We start from the raw sequence: 21848 nt of genomic DNA, 5'->3' as shown, positions 1-21848 counted from the left end.
ACTGCTAACCCTTTTAGCTATTAATTATTAATTACCAACATTTGTAAGGATTTTAGAGACAACTTTGCTGTCACTAAGGTAACTACCTATTTTCTGGCAGTGATGCGATGTGTTTAGGGGTTAAAAGAATGGAACCTCCTCCACTGAAGAAAAAAAAAAACTTTGTTTCAATCCTTCGAAAGATGGCAAAGCGGGATAAGATGATCGTTTTAGATGGAAATTAAAAAGTACAGAAAATTATGAATCCACACATTCACAAATTGATTACCATGAGAAAAGTGAAAGTTAAAAGGAAGAACCCTTGCGCAAAACAAAAGAAAAAAAAAAAAGAGGAGGCACAACACAGGTACCAAACATCATTCATTTACACGTAAGAATTCGGTTTTACTTCAGAAATAATCTTCACATAATTAATGATTCATATTGTTACTCTTAATTATGCATTATTACCAACTCGAAAGTTTTACCAAAAAACAGCAAAGTCCACACCCCACTGGAAAATGCAAGCCACTTAATAAGGACAGCAGTAATTATGAGAAATGAAGACTGGAAAAGTAAAGGGAAAAATATCCAAATGAATTGCAAATAGGGATCATCAATAGAATACGTGCTGATATAATTAATTTATATCAACCGTCTTAGTAGGTTCAAATCACATAGTTTGTGGGCCATCCGACATGGGTGGTCTTAACTCTCAATCAATCAATTATGTTACTTGAAAATTAGTGGGCACTCTAATAGGAAGGAACTGAGTACCATTGAATGCACTAACTCAACTATGTTTCACTAACCATTGTAGAAAGAAAGGTCTGAGCTGAGCTTCTGGTAAACAACTTCGTTAATAAATTAATAATTGGCGATCATTTTTGCTGTCATGGTCCACGGTCTAAGTTTATGACGTCTCACACACGTGTTAAACAAGATAAAAATAAATAAATGAATTCCATTATATGTTTAATGTATTTTAAAAATAAAATAAAATATGAGATTAAAGGAAAAAAATTATTAAATAGTTATATATATATATATATATATATATATATATATATATTATAAATGATTTTCCTTTTATCTAAGTTATAAATATGGATGAACTCCGATTTCACTTGTAAGTAGTGATTAATTTCTATTGATCAGTTTTAGTGGACTTTTCTTTGTTAATGTTTTTTATTTATAATGCTCAAATAAAAGATTAAAAATTCTTTTTGAATCACTTTTATTGGGATCAATAAATTAAACTCAAAGTAGAATAACACGGGGTTAACAAACATACATTTTGGTTAGGAGGGAATAACCAAGGAGAACATTCCATTATATTATCAATGACTTACCATATTGGTTGTGTTGTGTATGTGCTGGCCTATACTCTATATATATAGCTTATGTGGTTTTGAGTTCCACCACAAATGCTTTGTCCTTATGAGATTCTAAAGCAGGGCAATCCATGAAGGCAACACTTCGATACTTAGCAGGCCTTGCTGGGCCAAGTGGTTTCGGCTCAAATTCAACAGCTGAGCAAGTCACTGAAGATTGCTGTTCCTTGCTCCCTTCAAATCTAACCGCTCTCATCACTGGTAAGTTACCCTATAATAATAATATCATGAACAAGGTTACATATCATGGTTTCAGTTCCATTGATATTGTTGTGTATCAAATCAACAGCATTACCCTCTGATCTTCCAGAAGCTGATCAGCACGAGTGTGGTGTTATCCATCACTTAATTTTGAATATTCTTTTGAAGAGTTTCTTCTTTTCACTTTCTTTGTGATATACAGTCATAAACTGTCACAGGCATCTTCATTTGTACTTGCTCAATCTCCATTTGTTTTGTCTGTGTCAGAAATCGCTATCCTTTTTTTTCTACCGTGGATTTTATTAAATATGATAGTGATTTACCAGCTAAGCTTTCACCTGTGGTTTTAAAACTCATTAATCTTGTGGCATTGGGGAAGTTCGAGTTTCAAAGAGTTTTTACTCTGTAGGCTTTCACACGTGAGAACACCACCTGTGATGGTGTTTCTTTTGTACATTGTTCTTTTATTGGTTCATACACACGTGAGAAGACCACCACTTGATGACTCTCCAAGAATATTGTGAACACACTATACACTCTATAAAGTATTTGATAATTAGTGAGTGAAATATAATGTGGGATTGGCATAATTAACTAATGAAGTTGTAATTAGTGTTGAATTTTTAATTGAAGGTGCGACTTCTGGTATTGGAGCTGAAACAGCTAGAGTGTTAGCAAAGAGAGGAGTGAGGGTTGTGATTGGTGCCAGGGACTTGAGAAAGGCCAAGGAAGTGAGAGAGAAAATCCAAAAGGAGAGTCCTCATGCTGAGGTTATTCTGTTGGAGATTGATCTTAGCTCTTTTGCTTCTGTACAGAGATTTTGTTCAGAGTTTTTAGCTTTGGAACTGCCCCTTAATATTCTCATGTAAGTTTTATTCTTATCATATTCTTCCTGCTTTTCATTCGGTAAAAAAAAGTGAAAACATGTATATTCACGAAGTGCTAAAAGTTGGAATATATTTATTTCACAGAAACAATGCAGGAATGTACTCTCAAAACTTGGAGTTCTCCGAAGAGAAAATTGAAATGACATTTGCTACAAATTACTTAGGTACTTTTCCCATTCTTTACCTTTTTCTTGCAGTTCTTAATCATGAGACGAACAAATTAAAGAAGCAAAGTCGAGCATAGTTAAAAATAGGCTAAAACAGTCTCATTACCAACATTAAGAGTGGATGACACTTTACATTTGCACAAGTCTTCAAATTAAAAGACCTATTTATGGATAATATATATATATAAAAAAATAGTTTTCACTCATTGTAATTAGGAAGAAATGCTTTTAAACACATAATTCTAATATTCATTCAGAATATACAAGTATGGTGGCTCTTTTCAGTTTAAAACAAAAGAGGACACTTAGCTCATAAATTGTAAAAAGGTCTATTTCAAATAATGGAAACTCTTTTCTGCGTTAAAAATAATAACGAAAAGCAAACAAAAAATTAAAATGGAAGTTTAATATGAAGCGGAAAAGAAAAATGATTCCTTATTTTTTCTTCTTTAATTGCAGGACATTTTTTGCTAACGAAAATGCTACTAGAGAAAATAATAGATACAGCAAAGAAGACAGGCATTCAAGGAAGAATTATAAACGTTTCTTCTGTGATTCATAGCTGGGTGAAAAGATCTTGTTTTTCTTTCAACGACATGCTCTGTGGAAAAAAGTAAAATTACCGTACCACTCGGTCCCTAATTTCTCTGCAAAACTAAGAAGAAATTTGATTGCATTAAATTTGGATACTAATTAGCGCAATTCTCTTTTAAATAACGAATACAGTTACAATGGCACACGCGCATATGCTCAGTCAAAATTGGCCACAATTCTGCATGTGAAGGAGGTAGCCAGACAGCTGAAGGTTAGAGAATGAGAAATAATTAACTTAACTCCCCAAATTTTCTATTATTGTATTTTTTTTTTTAAATTATTTGTGGTGAATCATGATCATCACGATATTAAAGTAAAATTTTGTATATGTGGCTAAAATATTGTTGGAAATTGGGAGATGATTACAGGAAAGGAATGCAAATGTAACTATTAATGCAGTGCATCCAGGCATTGTGAAGACGGGAATTATTAGAGCACATAAGGGCTTAATAACGGGTAAATACAAAGCTTAAATAATTTGGTAAGAGGTATCCTATGTCTTTTTTTTTTTTTAAGGTTGAAACAACTAAATATCCGTAAAATTTTCATGCAGATTCCCTTTTTTTCATTGCGTCGAAGCTACTGAAATCGATATCACAGGTTTGTAAATATTTTAGTGCTCATTTGGTTAGAACACAAAATCAGTTTCACATGTCGTAGCACACATTCTAAAATAAAATTTGTAAGTCAGATTAACTTAAACACTCATCTCGGTTACTAATATTCAACAATTCAAAATCAATTCCCCTAAAATTTAAAATAAACAACACGCGATACATGTTTAATTCAGCTTATTTTGAAGAAATGATTATTTATTTTGAACACTTCCTACGAAATATTTTAAGAAGTGAGCAATTATTTGCTTAAGTTTAATATTCTCAAAGTGATCGAGAAATTTAGATGCATAAACTAATGGTACTAATGATGATAACACGACCAACAAGGCAGAGAGGGTTTGACAATTATAATAAAACTATGGATTAAATCTGCTTGACGTTAAAATGGGATAATTCACTCAAAGAAAGCATAAAGAATGTCTCTGTAATAATCGGATCATTTTCCATTGAGTAATAGTAATTACGTTAATGCGTGTTCACAGGGTGCATCAACGACGTGTTATGTTGCTCTAAGCGGACAAACAGATGGAATGAGTGGGAAATATTTTACAGATTGTAACGAGAGTAACTGCTCAAGTCTAGCAAATGACGAATCAGAAGCCAGAAAGCTATGGAACGACACCCATGCCTTGCTTCACAAACGGCTACGTCAAGCAACAAATTGAACATGTTTCTTCCCCTCCTAGTAGTCTTCTTCTACACCATGTGTGTGTGTGCCTATATATATATATGTATGTAAATTATCTAATTTACGTTAAGTAGCAGCCATTAGAGAATTCTGTAAGGTAGCCCAAAACAACACCATAATCAAGGGGGTTTATAGAGGAACACCCTTCACTATGTGATTTTACGATGATTTATTGTACAAACTACTAAATAGAGGAGAACCCCTTTTTCAAAAAAATAAATAGTGGAGAATCGATGGTGAAAAAAAAATATCCTAATAAATATTATTTTATTTATTTATCATTGTTATACCATATTTATTTATTATTGTAAAATATTAGTGATATTTATTTTCTAGATAGCTATCATTTTACTTATTGTATTTATCAAAACATCATTGTTATGCCATATCATTTACTTAATTTAAATTTTCAAGAAGTCATTTTAAATAAGTAATCACAAACTTTCTTTAGAAAAATCTACAATTTTTTCATTATCAAAGACTACGTTTTCAAATCTTAAACCACATTCACAAATACAAAATTATATATTAATCATATTTTCCTTCAGTTTCTAGCAATTAGCATATATGAAATTTATTTCCCCTGTTTAGACCAAAGTATAACGTGAAAGTGAGAATTGATCTGCTCTAAAAAGTAAATATAAGAACACAAGGCTACCTTTCACAACATGAGGTCACACAACTAGCATCTTGAGTTTTCAAACTTTACTTCATCTAGAAGTTCATTACAAAGTTCTTGCTTCTTTGGGTTCTAACTAACCGTCTAAGGATGGTAAAATGTAGACGTGCACAACCTTAGTGCCAAATCAATTTCTCATTGACATGCATTCAAATGTAATAATTGTGATTTGAGATTAATTTAAACACGTATCAAAATTAGTTCTACGTAACTTTTAAGATAAACGAGCCCTTAGTCTTGTATGAGGGACAATATCAACAACTAGGATCAGGAATATTCAGGTCACGTAGCAATGTTATTGTTGCACCTAGACTCAACCTCAAAAGTTTGATACAATGAATGGTTAAATTGAAATTTGTTAACACAAGGAAAAAAAATAAAAGATCATGAAGAACCATTCTAATACATTGCTTCACTTACATTGCTAATAAAAGATGTCAACATCATAATGACTAATGTTTATTTAATTGAGTAATTTTGACTAATTTAGCAACAAGGCAAACAATTTAAATAGCCATAGACAATACAAGATTTTTTAGAACTTACAACAAATTTCCTGTCTCCCAATTTAGTTTCATGTTTCACCCATTTTGTGGAGATCATCTGATCAATATGTACAGATTCAGACATCTAGAACTAGAATGCAGAAATGTCTGGAATTGTGTCAATTTGTTAGCTCTTAGCGACCTGAGTCATGAGTTATCCCTACAGGAGCACTTCAGAGACCTCAGCTTGTATCAACAAATGAGGTGGCTAGCATCCTCCCCTCGACTTTATTTCCTAGCCTGCATATGAGTCATCAGCATTAGCTGTTGTTGTATGCATACATAGATATATGCAAGCATTATATCCAATTTTTTTTGTCTAGAAAACTAGCCACCAAAAGTTATTAATGATTAAATGATGTCAAAATACAGAATATAGCAACCCCCTATATTACATCTAATGCACCACAGGACCCAAAAAAGCATTGGAGATAAAACCCTCAAACAGGGACATAAGTGTAACTGAGAATGTAAAGCATATTACTATTTTTTTGCATGTTTAATTTTTCATCACATCCATAATGAAAGATCCAAAGAAATGCAACTATGCGGCACAATTAAACATGTAATTAAGGACCAGATGCCAGATTAAAAAGAGGAAAAGCTCCACAACTGCGCTACATAACAAAGGGGGTAAAAATTCACCTTTCACCGTACACTAACAGTTGGTGCTCTTCACTTTTCTGTCTGACCAGAACATTAGAGAGAGAATGTTCTCTTTTCAGTCAGTGTTACAAGTTATAGGCAAAATCCAGTTCAGTTCAAAAAACAAATGGGACCAAAGTCAATAACACTCACTCGAGCTAATTCAAACAATAACAATCATACAATTTTAATACTTAATGCACAATTCAATTACTAATATAAAATTCTCAGCATCTACAATGCCCATATCATGGACAAAATAGTTGTCTTAGATAGTCTGAGCCAAGTAGTTAGTCTAACCGTTATCGTCTTTCTCTAGGCTAAGATTCATCAATCGCACCAATAATAGATTAAAAAAATGATATAAAGGGACTTCTTAATCATTCATATTGAAGGTACAATGGCCAACTACAACTGGGGAACATCTTCTGTGAAGAGAATGATCTTGGGATAATACTGTGCGCTGAGACATGAATTTTATTTCAACAAGTACAACAATTGATCAACTCATACCTTCAAACGAGGAGACTGGCGAACAGATGATGCAGATCCAGGAGATAAAACTGATGATTTTAGCCTTCTATGAACATTTTGTTTTTTGAACTGTTTATTGCCTTCTATAGGTTCAGCTTGATGCTCATTTTCCTTGCCTAGAAAATCACTTCTAACAGATGACATTGATAAAACTGGAGCAGAAGCAGAGTTAAAGGCAGATTCTTCATGTTCATCTTTTGTCACAACTAAATTCCCTGTGTTGATGTAATTTTAAAAAATAATATTCATAAGAAGCACCCTTTTCATCAATGTTCCAAAAACAAGACAATTTGTTGAAATGGTTAAGGAGATGATCACGGGTATAGATATATATCATAGATCCTTCTTAATAACTATGCGGTCCGAGTAAAATTCTTTCTCCAGACAAAGGTTGTCAAGTCTACAACAACGGCCACAGATAAACCAGCATAATTGGCAAAGGCTTATTGATTTCAATTTTCAAAAAAATAATCAGACTGGACAAAGGACTAATTAACTTATTTTGCAATTGAAGTGCTAAATTCAGCCTGCAACATACAGAACTCTCGCATCACATGAATGCACTCATGTAAAAGAATGGAAGGACCATTGTTGTACCTTGTGCCACAACTTCTTGGAACTTTTTCCTCATTATTCTGACAAATTTAAATAGATCATTTGTCTTGTTTAATTCATGGATCAACTCTTTGGTGTCCCTGAGGGAATGTTCACAGCTTAACACTGAAAGATAAAGGATAAAATTCAGATTTCATGGAGTATATCAATATACTTTTAAGTTCATATAAATAAAACCAGATATGATGCTTACATGAGTATGTATCATTTTCATGGAAGATAGTAAAAAAGTACTCCTCATCTGGATTGTTCATATTTATATTCTTGAATGTGAATTTTACCCCTGAAGAGCATAAGAACTGGTGAGGATATCAATTTTGAGAAGAAAAGAAATCATTGTGCAAAGGATGAATGTCAATTACCACGTCCGCCTTTTACATGAAAACCAAGGACCCTATTGTACCAGGAAATGGCCTGTGTTTCATCATTCTGTTCAATGCTTTCATTTAACTTCCCTTCAGATGCTGCCAAAGCTTTTTATAGAAGAAAAGAGAAGAGGGAAAAGGAAAAAATAGCTTAGAATTGTTCATAATATCTCTCATGGTGCAAATATTGAATTTTAGTAGGTAGAACAATGCAAATAGATACAAGGGAAAAGACAAACACAATTCCGAAATATATCCTGCAAAGGCAATGAAGCACAAATGTCAAGACATTCATAAAACATCCTTCAAAATTTTTTTTACCACATGTGCAACTTAAAATATTAAAAAATCATATCAAAGATTGCATGATAGTCCCTGTCCTGGAAGTTCTTTGCTTCAAGAAAAGGAAACAGAACATAGGCTACATGTTGACATAACTATTCAAAAACAATGTTAGTGTATAGGCATGACAACCTCAATAAATGTAATTTTAATGCTAATGCAAGATGGCAATTGGCTACTTTAATGCTTCCATGATCCTAAAAAATCAGAGGCATAGCCTTGTGAAAAGCAAAACCAAGTAATCTTATAGATTTTCTATATCAGCAAAAAGTTTATTTTGACACTTGTGATTATGGACAACTTGGTTCCACTCCACATAGGCTATGTTTACTTTTCCAATTGGGGAGCTCCAAACTCAGTTTGAAGAGTAAACTCATTTTGGTGACATGTTTGGTTACCCTCAAAAGTATGTTTGGACGTGAAAATTTTACCTGGAAACTCAGTGTTGTAGACCTACGGCATGGGTTACTTTTGCAAACCTTACTTTTACAAAACTGAGTTTCCAGGTAAAATTTTCATGTGCAAACATACTTTTGAGGGTAACCAAACATGTCACCAAAATGAGTTTTCTCTCCAAACAGAATTTGGAGCTCCCCAAACTCAAGTTTGTAAAGTTTAAACCAAACATGCACATATATTGTGTGCATATTTTACTCATAATTTCAAATCAATTTAAGTCATCACAACAGATAAGCCCTGCAAAGAAAATAAACGTGTAGACTTGAAAAAATAAAAAGCTACAAACATGTCTGACTGTGATGACAATTGCAGAACCACCGGCAAGGTTCGCCGTTTACATAATATAATTTTGTTTCTATATAATAAAGGCAATCCTAACTACCTCCACATTTCTGCAGTAATTACATTAAATAATTATGGAGAAGGTAAGATAATTCATTAACTTAGAGAAGGAGGAGTATTACCGAGAGATTGTTGAGATATAAATGCAGCATATTCTTGCTTTTTGGTTCGCTGCTCCTGAATAGATGCATTGAGGTCTTCAACTCTAGCCTTTGCAGAAGCAATAGCATCCATCAAAGCCATTCGCTTGGCCTCTTTGCGGGTCTTGACTGCAACGTCGAAACCAAAGCGCGATTATTTGAAACTCGAAAGGAATTGAAACCGAAATGCGAAATTAAAATTAAAAAGAAACCCGCAAGTGCTTTGACGAAATCATCCTCGGTCTCTCTGAGTTTAGATTTAACCTCGTCTAGTTGAACTGGAAAGAAAGAAAGAAAGAGAGTGATAAGACGAAAGTAGTGAAGTATAGAGGGTTTGTGGTCGAAACCCTAATCTATTGTATTGAAGTAAAGTACCTTGACATCGAGCGGTTTCTTGCGCTCTGGCTCTGAGGGAATGGAGGGATTTGACGTAAGAAGCGGTGAAAGCATCGATGCTCTGCATTAGAAGAGGGATCTCAGTGTCGCAGATTGAGATTGGGGACTCCATCTTTCTTCGCTCCCAATCGGGATCTTTCTTCAGTTTCAGGTTTTTGAATATGGAAGGTAATTTAGCGGCCCGCCAGTTTTGCTTGCCTTCGTTTTCAGACTCATTTGTTTTGTTCAAGTAAAATAAAATATACAAATGCTACTTTATTTTATTTTATTTTTAAATTGATTTTTTATTTAATTCATGACAAATTAATCCTTTTTAATTTTCAGACATAATTTTAATTTTTTTTTCTTTATTGATTCAATACATGAAATTTGTCTCATTTGTTTCATATTATAAAAAAAAAATTAAGTAACATATAATTGAGAAAAAACCCATAAACTTTAAGCATTAAATTTTTTAAATTAAAATATAATATCAAATTCACTTATGTGGTATACCCAAACTCATTAGTGAAGATTTTTCTAGTGTTTACTCCCCTCAAATTTATCAAAACTTTATTTTCTTTTTTTTGTTTTTAAATTAGTCTTCTAATTTTTAAAATAATTTTCTTATTTAATTCATGATAAATTAGTCATTTTCCATTTTCATACATGATTTTGAACCTTTTTTATTAATTCGGTACATGAAATTTGTCTCAAAGTTTCACATAGAATAAAAATAAGAAAATTAAATAACATGAAGTAAGGAAAAACCCACAAACCTAAACATTAAAATTTTGGATTAAACTATAGTGTTAAGTTCAATTATGTGGTGTGTTTGAGACTCATTGGTGAAGATTTTTCTAGTGTTTATTCCCCTCAAATTTACCAACAAAAACCTTATCATGGTTAACTATTACTAATATTTACTATTTAGCAGCTTACACTAGTTCTCAAACTATCCCACATCACTATTTTTTTGTCTAAGTCCTTTGACATTGATCTCTTATTACCAGTTAAACATCTTCATGCAAAGCCATTTCTCGAAATAGATATATATTATTCCAGAAAGACATCTACGGAAAAGAAAAGAGCATTCCAAGTAGTGTACCCCTTCGAGGGAAAAAAATATAATGGATAATTAAATATTAAAGGGCGTATGGGAGTGTACTTAGCATAAATGGATGTGTATATAGCAATTGCCTTTTTTTAGTATATCTACAATAAATTGTGAACCTGGACCGTCACCCTCGCAAGGTCAGCCCAACATTGGTCACTCTTTTCATTAGCATCTGCCTTGATTGCACACATTATATATATATAATGAATGTAACTGAAAAGTGGGCCTTTGTACCGCAACAGTAGTAACTAGTAATTTGAAATTATAATTTACCCAAAAATATAATTAACAATTAATTTTTTTGGAATAATTTTGTCACGTAACTCTTTTTTCTCTGCTTTAGTTTTCCCTTCATCTCCACATTTAGAGACCAAGAGTATTAATCAGATTCATCGTCTCCTCTTGCAAATTGACTTCCCATGCAAACAGGTTACGTCTGCGGTGCAGATTACATCATTCACAGACCATGCTGTCATTTTTTTATGACTTTTATGTGTTGATATTTTCTTTGGTGTTCTAATATGTTATTTAATTATAAAGGAAACTCATATAGTTATTTAACTGTGAAGACAATAAAAAAGTACATATTAAAATGACATCATGAGAAGACATATGAAATATTCTATGTCATTAATTTTTCAATGTTCTATCTATATTAATATATAAAATATAAATTAATTTGAATGCATATTAATGTTATATATTATATTTGTAACATTCTTTCTTTTTCTAATTTTTTTTATTACGAGAAAATTAAATTATTATTTTAGTAATTATTGTTGTCAGATTTTCCTACAATCTTAATAGATTTTATGTCAAAAAAAGACAATTTGAAAGGTATATTGACTTACAAAGACATTTTTGTAGCTTCCTATAATATTAATATTTTAATTATTATTAGCTTCATTTGCGTTTGCAATAATTAATTCAGTTTACATTTTTAGTAAAACAAAAGTATTTGAAAAAGGTTTATTTATTAATTTTGGAAATGTTTGTGTTTGTGTGAGCACGCATATGTCTACAAAATCTTACAAACGTAAATAAATTATTATTTACCTTTTTTCTTAAGATCTTAAGTGGGCCACCTAAGTTCCTTCAACAAAAAAAGTGGCCCCCCTAAGTCCTTAAATTTTGTCATCTTTTCTCCTCTTTTATTTTCCTTATTATTTTATTTATTTATTTATTTCGTTTGATAATTGTTATTTCCACTCTCCTTTTTTCTAATACACTCCCCATTCAAATTTGCTTTCTCAAAATACCCTCATTCCGGAACTCCCTTCTTTCCAGAACCTACTTTCCGGAAGGCTATTCTTATGATTTTATTATTCTCCCACCTAAAGCAAACTCTGATGACTTACATCGCAGAGCATGAAAAGGAAGAAGATCGCAACAAGTGTGGCTACAAAAACTTAGTGCCAGCATAACAATTGTTGTTGGTGCATTCACAAACCAACATACACAGTGACAAATCTATATCAATGCCAAACTTGATGACTTCATTCCACTCAGATTCACAATATTTCCTTCACGAGCCAGCACTGTATGCCATATTATCGATAATGATTCATTTGAAGTCTGACTCCAGCAGAGAAAACATACCTGCCTTCGCAAGCCAGCACACATGATTATTTGGCCTGATGCAATGCCAATGTTGGTTGCTGCATCCAATCATAAAAAGAGGTTGAAAAACACAGCTCCTTTTCTTTTATCCACATCCAAGTATTAAATAATGTAAAGAATAAAATTTTAGATGCAGTTTTTTTAAACTATTTTTGATATTGTTTTTAAATTAAAATGAAAAATTTAATCTATATATATATATATATATATATATATTAGTTTTTAATAAAAATCTTTATAAAGTAGATTAATTACCAAAGTAAAATTTTAATTTTAATAACAAAAAATACTTTGAAAACTATATTTTTTAGATTGTGGCACGTGTACAAAGAAAATTATTATCATATTGATATTCATCCAAGGTATCAATTAAACCCTAAGGTTTGACACAGTGATATATGGTCCCGTTGCATTCATATGAGAAAAAAAAATGATTTATTTAACGAGAGAACTTGTACATGATGCCCATTGTGTATGAAATTTTCTTAGGACAACGGTAGTTACGCACCGCGAGCAGAATTTGTTTCTAACTCAGTGGGTTGAGAGACATATATGATTTCTGACCTAAGATAAAAAAAATATACCAATTACAATCACACAAAAACAATAAGTCGACTCAAGTTGCCCACGATTGTCTCAATTATCAGTCTCACACGCCCTTGCTTCTTAATATTATCATGACACACGCTATTTTGATGTGTTCACTTCTCCTCTTTTGTGACAGTTTTTACTATAAAATCTTTTTTTTTATTGTGATTCAGATTACCAAAGTTTTTTTAAAAAGTGTTTAAGGTAGCTAGTACTTTGTAGATTATTTTTTTAACTTTGTTTTCTGTAAAAAAAATCCAATTCATGTTACTAAGATGTTTGAGGATATTGGGAGCATATAAACATGTGGAGAATCCATTCTCCTTTTATTGTTAGGAGTGTAAATATACTGCATTGGAACTAATTTTTTTATGAGGAGGAAATAAACTACATTGGAAATTAAAGGATGAAGAAGCCCTAACATCATAGCAAGTGATTGAAAGGGAATAAAGGGAACGCAATGAAAGAAAGGAGTGTAATGAAAGAGAGAGAGAGAGTGTGTTGTTGCTATGAAATGAGGAGTGTGGGAGAGAGAGGGAAATGTTTGAAAGGGAAAGAATATTTAAGTAAATTGACGTATGAAAATGAGAAAAAAAGAAGTGTATTTAAAAAATAGATAGGTGTACATAGCAAAAGCTAATCTGAAAGACTTTTATTTTTTTTCCTTTCAAATCTGATTATTCCCTGGCTACTAAACCCCAAACAAATCAACAAAAGGCAATCTAGTCCAACAAAATTGAATGACTTAGCAGCCTCAAGCAAAACTAACCGTTAGATGAAGGCATAATGGTGAGGATATGTATGGGTTGATTGTATATATTTGTACTGTATTAATTTTGGCTTTAGATTGTATGGGTTGAATGAGTTCCTAAAATGATCAGAATGCCCTAGAATAATTAATAAGCGAAAGATTTAAACCAAACCATGTTCTTGAAATCAATAAGTCAATAACTACATGCTTCCTGCAGACACACGTATATGATTCACCATATACTATTAACCCTAATCTTATACTTTCTCGATCATTTAATCTTGTACTCCGGCTTTATTGGAATACTTATATATAGACTTTAAGCTAGATAGTCTGGCTATGGAATTGGAAAATATTACACATCCAATTTCACTCAGCCATCAGCATCTGGCTTCTGCACGTTAATCTTTCCTCCTTTGTCTGTTGCTTATGCATTACTCTTTTCTGTTTACAATTTCTAATTTTGTGTCGTCCGACACCAAAATTGGTTGATAATGATTGGCCATATGAAAGAAACGTATATTGTGAAGTTCTAATGCCCATGGAATTTGAGTGTGTGGCTGTGTGGTATGACTTAATTGGGATAAGTGCTATATTTTTTTTTTGTTTGTTCTTTAAATATATCTTTTAAACAATATAACATCATTCCTGAAAATCATTTTTAAACAACTAAAATTAAAAATATTCTGCTGAAAAAAATATTTATTAAAATTTTATATTTTAATATAATAATTTGTCTATTTTTCGTTATTTAAAATTCATCTTAAAAACGGACTTTAATTAAACTCTTCAAAATATAGAAAGCATGACTATTCTATTGTAAAATAAGAATTAATATTATGTTGAACAAACATGACCATGTCAAAATATTAATTAATTTTTTTTATACAAGTAGTTGCTTTATTTACTATTGATGTCATATATACTGTAATAAACTAAAGATTGATTAAAATTACTTTAAAAATAACTTGTTACATGTAAGATTACCGTATAAAATTAATGTTATATTCTTTTCTTAATCTTATTAATTTTAATTTTATAAAATTAAAATATGTGAAAACAAGATGGAAGCAGAACTAAATTTCTTACTAATATTTTTTATTTTATATTTAAATTGGAATAATTTTGTAGGTCAAATAATATTTATTTAATCTAAAATGGGTATGAAAGTATTCTTTCATTTTATAATAAGTAATAAAATTAGTAAAATTAATATATTATTCAAAATATATAATGCTAAAAAATTACAAAATTCATAATATATTTGCACACAATAAATTATGGTAATTGAAATCATCAGCCTGTCCTGATTTTTAATAAATTAAAATTATATCTTAATGTAATGAAGCCATAAATATCACAATTCGGTTCTGTGGTCCTATTTGAATTTTTATTCCTTTAATTTCTCTTTATAATTTTCTACAAAAACATTTAATGACATGTGCGTAAGTCATGTTGAAGTAAATGTAATTGGTTCCTGACACCGAAAAATTAAGAAAATACAATTGCTAATTAACTTAATTCATCTTAGAATCTAACTATATCAACTAATTAAAGATATGTTTGAAGCTTATAAAGTTGTCGGATCTTGATGGTATGCTACTAATATCACTTACAACTTTTATATATACACACACACACACGAACCTTTGCAAGATTTTGTTATGACATATGCAGGGTTTCTGGCTATAATTAGTTTGAAACTTAACTCATCCCAATAAAATGAATATTGAACGATTGCTTGAAGCTTCGTCAGCTCTCATGCTGGGAAGCATTGGCGGACCTATATTATGTTCAGCATGTACTTTTATCCTCTCATTTTTTTAATTCATGTTAATTTTTTTCTATAAAAAAGTATTAAGTAAAATCTTATATTTTTGTATTTTATTTCTTTTATATCTATATATTTGAATCCCTAATTTCAATTTATATAATTTGCTCTGACTCAGAGTCCTGTGTGAAGTAAGTAACAATGACTCAACGAACCTTCAATTGGGCTGCTTTTAAAAAGAGAAAGCGCAGGCCATGCATAAACAGTTTCATCTGCCTTCATATCAATCTTTTTGACCCGTGAATTTGTTAATTAATAATCCACCTTATCTTGTCACATTTAGCTTTGCAAATAAGTTTGACACATTCAAGTCCATATATGCAATATATGTTAAAAACATTTCTTAATAATAAATGTGAGTGAACTATAGCTTAAAGCTTCGTAGCTGTCATGCTGAAGCAAGAATCAATCTTCAAATGCTGCAGGCCATGCATAAACAATTTTATTTGCTCTCGTAATTCTTTTTGTCTCGTAATTTTTTTAGTTAATTAATGATCCATTTAAAACTTTACAGCCGAAAGAAGAAATAAAGGTTAATATTAAGTCATTGATCTTGAAACAAGAGAAGAACATTCCAAAGAACAAGGGAAATGAAAGTAGACTGGGCAGACCCTACCATTTAATAAACTTAACAAAAGAGACGAAAAACCATTAAAGAATGAATGGCTTTCTAAAAGTATTGTTTTTTTTAAATTAATTTTCACAAAAAACACTACACTATATTATACTAATAAACATCTGTTTTGGTTTTGTAATAGCTTCCACTTTTGAAGGTTCTTATTTCACTAGCTAGCTCACTCCTGACTGGGTTAATTTGGGATATATACCATTTATTGGATTTTTTTTCCCCGTTTCGTTTAATATTCGAAATTCAATTATTGTCCTAAAGTATCTCGATTCTAACACCTTGCTTTGTTCTTTAAATAAAATAGTCAACATATATATATATATATATATATATATATATATATATATATATATATATATATATAAAGAGTTTATGTGGTAACTCCAATAATTTAGAGGTTTTGATAGGTTAATTTTTTAATTAATCAATTAAATTATATTTCATCTTTTCATTAATTAGTTTTTTCCAAAGAATATTATTTTTAAAACTTTAAAATTATAACCTTTTAAAATTAAAAAATATGATTAAAGATAATTTTAGAAGTTTGAATCCTAATATCTTTTTAGTTATTTGTAACATTTTTTATTAAAAAATCTTTTGGAGTTTAGGATTTAAAAATTTCTTATATCTTAAGCATATGTTTTATAATAAGTATTGAAAGTAACTAAAAAGATTTTAGGATTAAGACTTTTAAAGTTATTTTTAATCATATGTTTAATTTTAAAATTTTAAAAAAAATAATCAAGTATTAGTTTAAAAGATAAAAAAATAATTAATGAAAAAATCACATATAATTTAATTGATTAAAAAATCAAGAGTATCAAAATCTCTCAAATTATTGGAATATCATAGAAACTCGTGAACGTGCCAGAACCAGCGTGCCCCGGAGATTCATTTGCAAACCATCCGTGTTGCATTTGATGGTGCCAAGCTTGGGGGGAAGCCATTGAACCTCCTTGATGAGAGAAGCTATCGGAGGGTGAAACTCCAGAGAGTTGATCTCATAATGTAGAGTTCTAAGCAAAGCTAGATTTGTTTTAGATTATTTAATTATTCAATTATGCTTAATTATATCGTATAGGGTCCTTCAAAAAAAAAAATTATATCGTATATGGTAACATACATAGTTTTCTGTATGATGGGACATGCTCTCGCTAGCTCCTACGATAGCAAATTTTTTTTTCTTTTGCTGAATATTAAGATAGCAAATTATTACAGATTAGATCTGTTTACTCTGGGTAAATGTTTAAATAAGGTTATAAGTTAATTTCAAGTGCTTTTCATAATTATTAGCTTTTGAAACTAAATCCCATTATTAGAAACTGCCTGATTTATGTGATATGGGAATTAAGTTTCACGGAACTCATTGATTATATACATGTGCGTGCGTGTTACATTTGAAATTAGATAAAGTGGCATAATACATGTCCCAAACAATACTATAATAATTATATTATTATTATTATTATTAATATAGTGTATAGGTTGAGTTGGGTTACATTAATTAGGTTAGAAACTTAATAATCGGATATTCAATTCAATTTTATTTGGATAACAAAAATAAATCCAATGGAACTTAACACAATGATCCAATTCAATCTACTCAAATATAGTTGGGTTAGATTTAGTTGATCATGTTTTTAGGTAAATTATTTCTTGCTTGCAACAATGAATTATGTAGTGTCCAACTTTGGGAGCTTAGTGTTTTGTGGAACATTTGGTGCCTATTTTTTTTTCTTATCTATATTAATGATTAATATGCGAGTAATTTGAATTCATGGTATTTTTCTCTCTTTCTTTTTTGTTGGATCATCAAGCCAACCTTATCTTTATTTATTTAACTATTAGAATTGAAATATGAAAATGTAACTTATTTGTCATTATTTTTATAACTATTTGATAATTGTATTGAATTTTTCTAAAAAAAACATTAAGATCGAAAATAACCGTTTAAAAAAATATATGTATCTATTTTTGTTAGGTCACGTTTAGTCATTTACAACAAATATTACTTTAAAACTATTCAAAAACATAAAAAATTAAAATAAAATTTCCAAAACATGAAACTAAACTAAAACTAAACCACAAAAGATCAAATATTTATTTTAGTTTAAACATTTTCATGTATTTATGTTTTTCCTGTTATCTGTCGCTTTTTATAACATCACATATCACTATCATACAATCATATCTTGATATTCATTATTCTATAATAATCATTTATTTTCTCTTAAGTTCTCTGTAAGCTTAACAATAATTATTTGGATTAAAGAAGAACATGATCACTGGCACTAGAAGTCTACCGATTTAAGTTTCTTCAATTGACTTGCTGTGTGTTATTCTTCACGAAAATGGAATCTAACAAATTTCGAAAAAGATAATCACAAAAAAAAATACATAAAGCATTGTAAAACAACAAAAGCAAAGTGACTAAAGGTGCTTGCGATCTTTAAATGGAAAAGGATACCACATCAACCAATGATGTGTAACCCTGCATAGAATAATTTCTCTTCTGAAACGCCATAAGACGAAATGGTATGTTTTTGGACACGCACACACCGCACTTCATTATTAAATTAAAGGCTAAATGACCTTTTTCTTCTTGATTATTTTTTCTTTTATCTTTTAAAAAAATTATTTTAATTCTTTAACTTTTTAAACTGATTCAAAATTATTTTTTGTCCGCTCAAAATCAACTGCCGTTAATATTTTAAAAATATTGACGGCTAAAAACCTAAAAAATTCACAAAATGGATTTCTCAAATTTTCCTTCTCCTTAATTTTTTTTTCTCCCTTTGCAAACCCAGATCCGGATCCGCTCCAAATCCCTGGTGGATGGAACAAATCAGAGTCCACCTAGCCAGTCCCGGTGGAAGAATTAATTAATTTGAATAAGTTTAAAAAGATAAAAGATTAAAATAATTTTTTTAAAAGATAAAAAATTAAACTGAAAAATAAAATAAAATTAAAGAATAAAAAGATAATTTAACCTAAATTAAATTAAAGGACACAAGCCATAATAATTTTTAAATTCTATTTTCGCTCTCTAGTCTCTACTTTTCCACACCTTCAATTAATGAACAGAAATGATTTTATCTGAGTAAATAGAAAATTTAGTTCTTGAGATTGTATTCATTTTACATATTAGTCCTTCCGTTAAATTTTAAAATAACGTCGTTAGTGAGGTTAATTTTAGTGTCACGTGGACTATCCAACGTGGTACTAAAGAATAACAAAACGAATAAATAGGTAATTTAGTCTTGACTTTGTACCCATGTTACATATTATACACAGTATTATAATATAGGTTTTATTTTATCAAACTTCCTCCAGCGACCAGCGTAAACTTGTGCTAAAATACCGTATAATATAATCTAGAAATGGAGGAAGTATAATTCCAGCCCTAAGTAAAACTAAAACCGTTACACTTTCGACGGGAGCGTGAGAATGACTGATCATACATCGCTGGGACGTACAATCCTGTGCGAATTTTAGGTCCCAAGCCAAAAAGCAAGCAGTTGAGAAAGGTCCCATCTTATGCGACAAAAGAATCAAACCCATATACTATCCAACCAAACAGTTACTGCTTATTCCTAGTGCAATAAATGGAACCCCATTTTGCTTCCTTACTTAGCTGTATCATCACCCCCCTCAATCATTTTATTTGCCCTCACCCTAAAAAAAACTCACCAAATCTTAGAGGTTGTAGTTTTAAGCAAGTGTCACAAAAATTAGGTGCACTAGTAAGGAGTAACCTAGTTAGAGGTTAATGATGCACAATTACACACAAAGAACGAAAATGAAAGTTAAGATGTGGACTATATGTACCTGTCGGCGTTTGGCATCCACATCTTAAAAGGTCCTTGTTTATATCAACAAAATAAAATTAAAATTAAAAAAGATTTTATTTATGTGTAATTTTACATAAAGCTGTCGTACGCCAAAGCTGGCTTTGGCCTTTTAACTGCTAGAATTCTCTCTCATGTGCCCCTGCTATCATCTAGCTCGTGCCTAGATTCCCAATGGACGCACTTGTCAAATAATTTGAGTATAATATTCAAGATCCCCAGCATCATCACGAGGGCATGCAGTATATCTGTAATTCTGTATATCACTGAATCGCCAAGTGTCAACCAAAATCCAAAATTCAATTCATTCTTGTTCTACAAGTCCCCTCTTGTCACGCGACATCACGTGCCAGCTTGTATGTTTTTTAGTACTTGGAAAAAAAGGAAAGTGGAATTAAGCCTTAGTTAATAAATGGGATTCAAATTAGTTTAAAGATGAATGGATATATAAGGTTCTTGCACGTTCAGGATGATTTTGATTAGTATGGTCAATACTCATGGGTAAGTACCAAATTTTGAGCGATACTATTGATTTTAAATAATACGAGGTTCTCATGACAAATGGACGGTGTCATAGATCGCATCATGTATGAACAAATTTTGCAAAATGGAGCAGGTTTTGTATTCATTTCATGAGAAATGAGAATCCCCTCATGGTGTGATTTTTTTTTTTTTTTTTATGTCTGGTTCAGATCCAAAGTTAATTATGCTTGACAGGTTAAATTAGAGCAGAAACTGAATCACAAGAGTGCAACACCCAAGTCCACCCCAAAAATATATTTTGTAAATAAAAATTCAAATCTGATTGAGATCCATAGCAGATACAGACCCTTTATTCGAAAGTTTCATTTTCCTTTCAATGTTCTGCTACAAAATTTCACTGTTTTTCAAAATCGGGGAAAAGATGATTTTAGTAATAAATTATTTGCAATGCGGACTCTCCTTACTGTGCTGTAGCAAAAGAAGGCATAACTTTATCTTGATTAATGCACCGCTATGGCTTGGTGCCACCATTTGCCCCCTAATTCAAAATAGATGGAAAAAAATTTAAATATGTTTTTTATTTTTAATATATATTTAAATTTTGTATTTGATTTCCAATAAAAAAAAATTTGATAGATCCTTGACATTTGAAAACTTTTGTAACAGGCCATTATCGTTAAAAGAATTCTGTTAGATGTCAATGTGATCATTAACTTGACACGTCGACCAATCACCTATGTTGTTATGTGTTCTCCAAGTCTAAGTTGAGGTTTTAGGTAAGAAATGAACTTTTTTCTTTTAAAAAAAATAATTAGCAAATACAATGAGTTTAAGGTTGGTTTTCTCCTCAACAAACACGAGTCACCACCACCAACACAAACCACACTACTATCATAAACTTGTCACCACTTTGTCCCCATTCCCTTTTTCCATTCGTCTCATCCAAAACCTTAACCCTCATATTTATTCTTACTTGAGTGAGCAGAGTATCATAGAGAGTCATGAGATTGTTTTGTCTGACAGCGGCACAGCCCATGCCATTAAGTTCAAGTTGGGGTTTCTGATGGTCGACGAAGTTGTTGTTGATCAAGTTGCAGTATCATAGTCTTTAGTGGTCAATATTGATAGCCTGGAGGAGACGAGAATAATTTTGTTTCCAATGGAGTTGAGCTTTTAATATGCACATAGAGAATCCCTAATTTTCCATCGCTAACCTTCCCTTTTCACGAGTGACCATCGTAGTGTCAACCTCATGACTTTGGTAAAGGTGCACTGGTCTGCCGTTGAATATGGTGGTAGCAATGAGAACAACCACGAGCAGTGACAATAGCCAAACCTTCAAGTCGTATCGCCACTTGAAACCCCTAACTAGCCATGAAAGCATTATGTCGTGCGTCAAGTTCTCCCACGACAA

The 21848-nt window shown here is 31.1% G+C and overlaps 2 protein-coding genes across 5 annotated transcripts; one reads left to right on the top strand and one right to left on the bottom strand.

Moving 5' to 3' along the window:
* The first annotated feature begins 1285 nt into the window (after positions 1–1285).
* Positions 1286–4743, top strand: LOC114411983 (short-chain dehydrogenase TIC 32, chloroplastic-like). 2 transcript variants are annotated; one of them, XR_003666565.1, is made up of 8 exons: positions 1286–1574; positions 2208–2439; positions 2546–2625; positions 3088–3241; positions 3355–3433; positions 3591–3703; positions 3776–3822; positions 4322–4378. XR_003666565.1 is itself a non-coding variant. In XM_028375740.1 (8 exons), exons 1-8 carry the CDS (start codon positions 1445–1447, stop codon positions 4502–4504), a joined length of 993 nt encoding a protein of 330 aa, XP_028231541.1. In that variant the 5' UTR covers positions 1295–1444; the 3' UTR covers positions 4505–4743. The 2 variants fall into 2 exon arrangements, 1 of the variants encoding a protein (XP_028231541.1); XM_028375740.1 differs by having other exon boundaries at positions 1295–1574; positions 3591–3678; positions 4322–4743.
* Positions 4744–5583: 840 nt separating this feature from the next.
* Positions 5584–9791, bottom strand: LOC114411982 (kinetochore protein SPC25 homolog). Of its 3 annotated transcripts, none has more exons than XM_028375737.1 (8): positions 9569–9790; positions 9406–9471; positions 9176–9322; positions 7908–8018; positions 7739–7828; positions 7528–7650; positions 6910–7145; positions 5584–5991 (listed from the first exon to the last, which is right to left on the bottom strand). In XM_028375737.1, the coding sequence occupies exons 1-8, from the start codon at positions 9699–9701 to the stop codon at positions 5980–5982; spliced, it is 918 nt and encodes a 305-aa protein (XP_028231538.1). In that variant the 5' UTR covers positions 9702–9790; the 3' UTR covers positions 5584–5979. The 3 variants fall into 3 exon arrangements, with proteins under 3 accessions (XP_028231538.1, XP_028231539.1, XP_028231540.1); XM_028375738.1 differs by lacking the exon at positions 5584–5991 and adding an exon at positions 6019–6438 and having other exon boundaries at positions 9569–9791; XM_028375739.1 differs by lacking the exon at positions 5584–5991 and having other exon boundaries at positions 6904–7145; positions 9569–9791.
* Between the last annotated feature and the right edge of the window lie 12057 nt (positions 9792–21848).

The sequence above is a fragment of the Glycine soja genome, chromosome 5 (assembly GCF_004193775.1).
Source record: "Glycine soja cultivar W05 chromosome 5, ASM419377v2, whole genome shotgun sequence".
NCBI lineage: Eukaryota > Viridiplantae > Streptophyta > Magnoliopsida > Fabales > Fabaceae > Glycine > Glycine soja.
This window is presented reverse-complemented; position numbering and strand designations above follow the sequence as displayed.

What these genes read in the sequence shown, in the direction of transcription:
- LOC114411983 (XM_028375740.1), top strand. Translation starts at nt 1,445, where the DNA reads ATGAAGGCAACACTTCGATACTTAGCAGGCCTTGCTGGGCCAAGTGGT. An exon ending in CTGCCCCTTAATATTCTCAT is followed by an intron (nt 2,440 to 2,545) that starts GTAAGTTTTATT and finishes TTTATTTCACAG; the next exon opens with AAACAATGCAGGAATGTACT. An exon ending in AGGTAGCCAGACAGCTGAAG is followed by an intron (nt 3,434 to 3,590) that starts GTTAGAGAATGA and finishes AGATGATTACAG; the next exon opens with GAAAGGAATGCAAATGTAAC.
- LOC114411982 (XM_028375738.1), bottom strand. Translation starts at nt 9,701, where the DNA reads ATGGAGTCCCCAATCTCAATCTGCGACACTGAGATCCCTCTTCTAATG. An exon ending in TCATGTAAAAGGCGGACGTG is followed by an intron (nt 7,829 to 7,907) that starts GTAATTGACATT and finishes TATGCTCTTCAG; the next exon opens with GGGTAAAATTCACATTCAAG. An exon ending in CCAAGAAGTTGTGGCACAAG is followed by an intron (nt 7,146 to 7,527) that starts GTACAACAATGG and finishes ACATCAACACAG; the next exon opens with GGAATTTAGTTGTGACAAAA.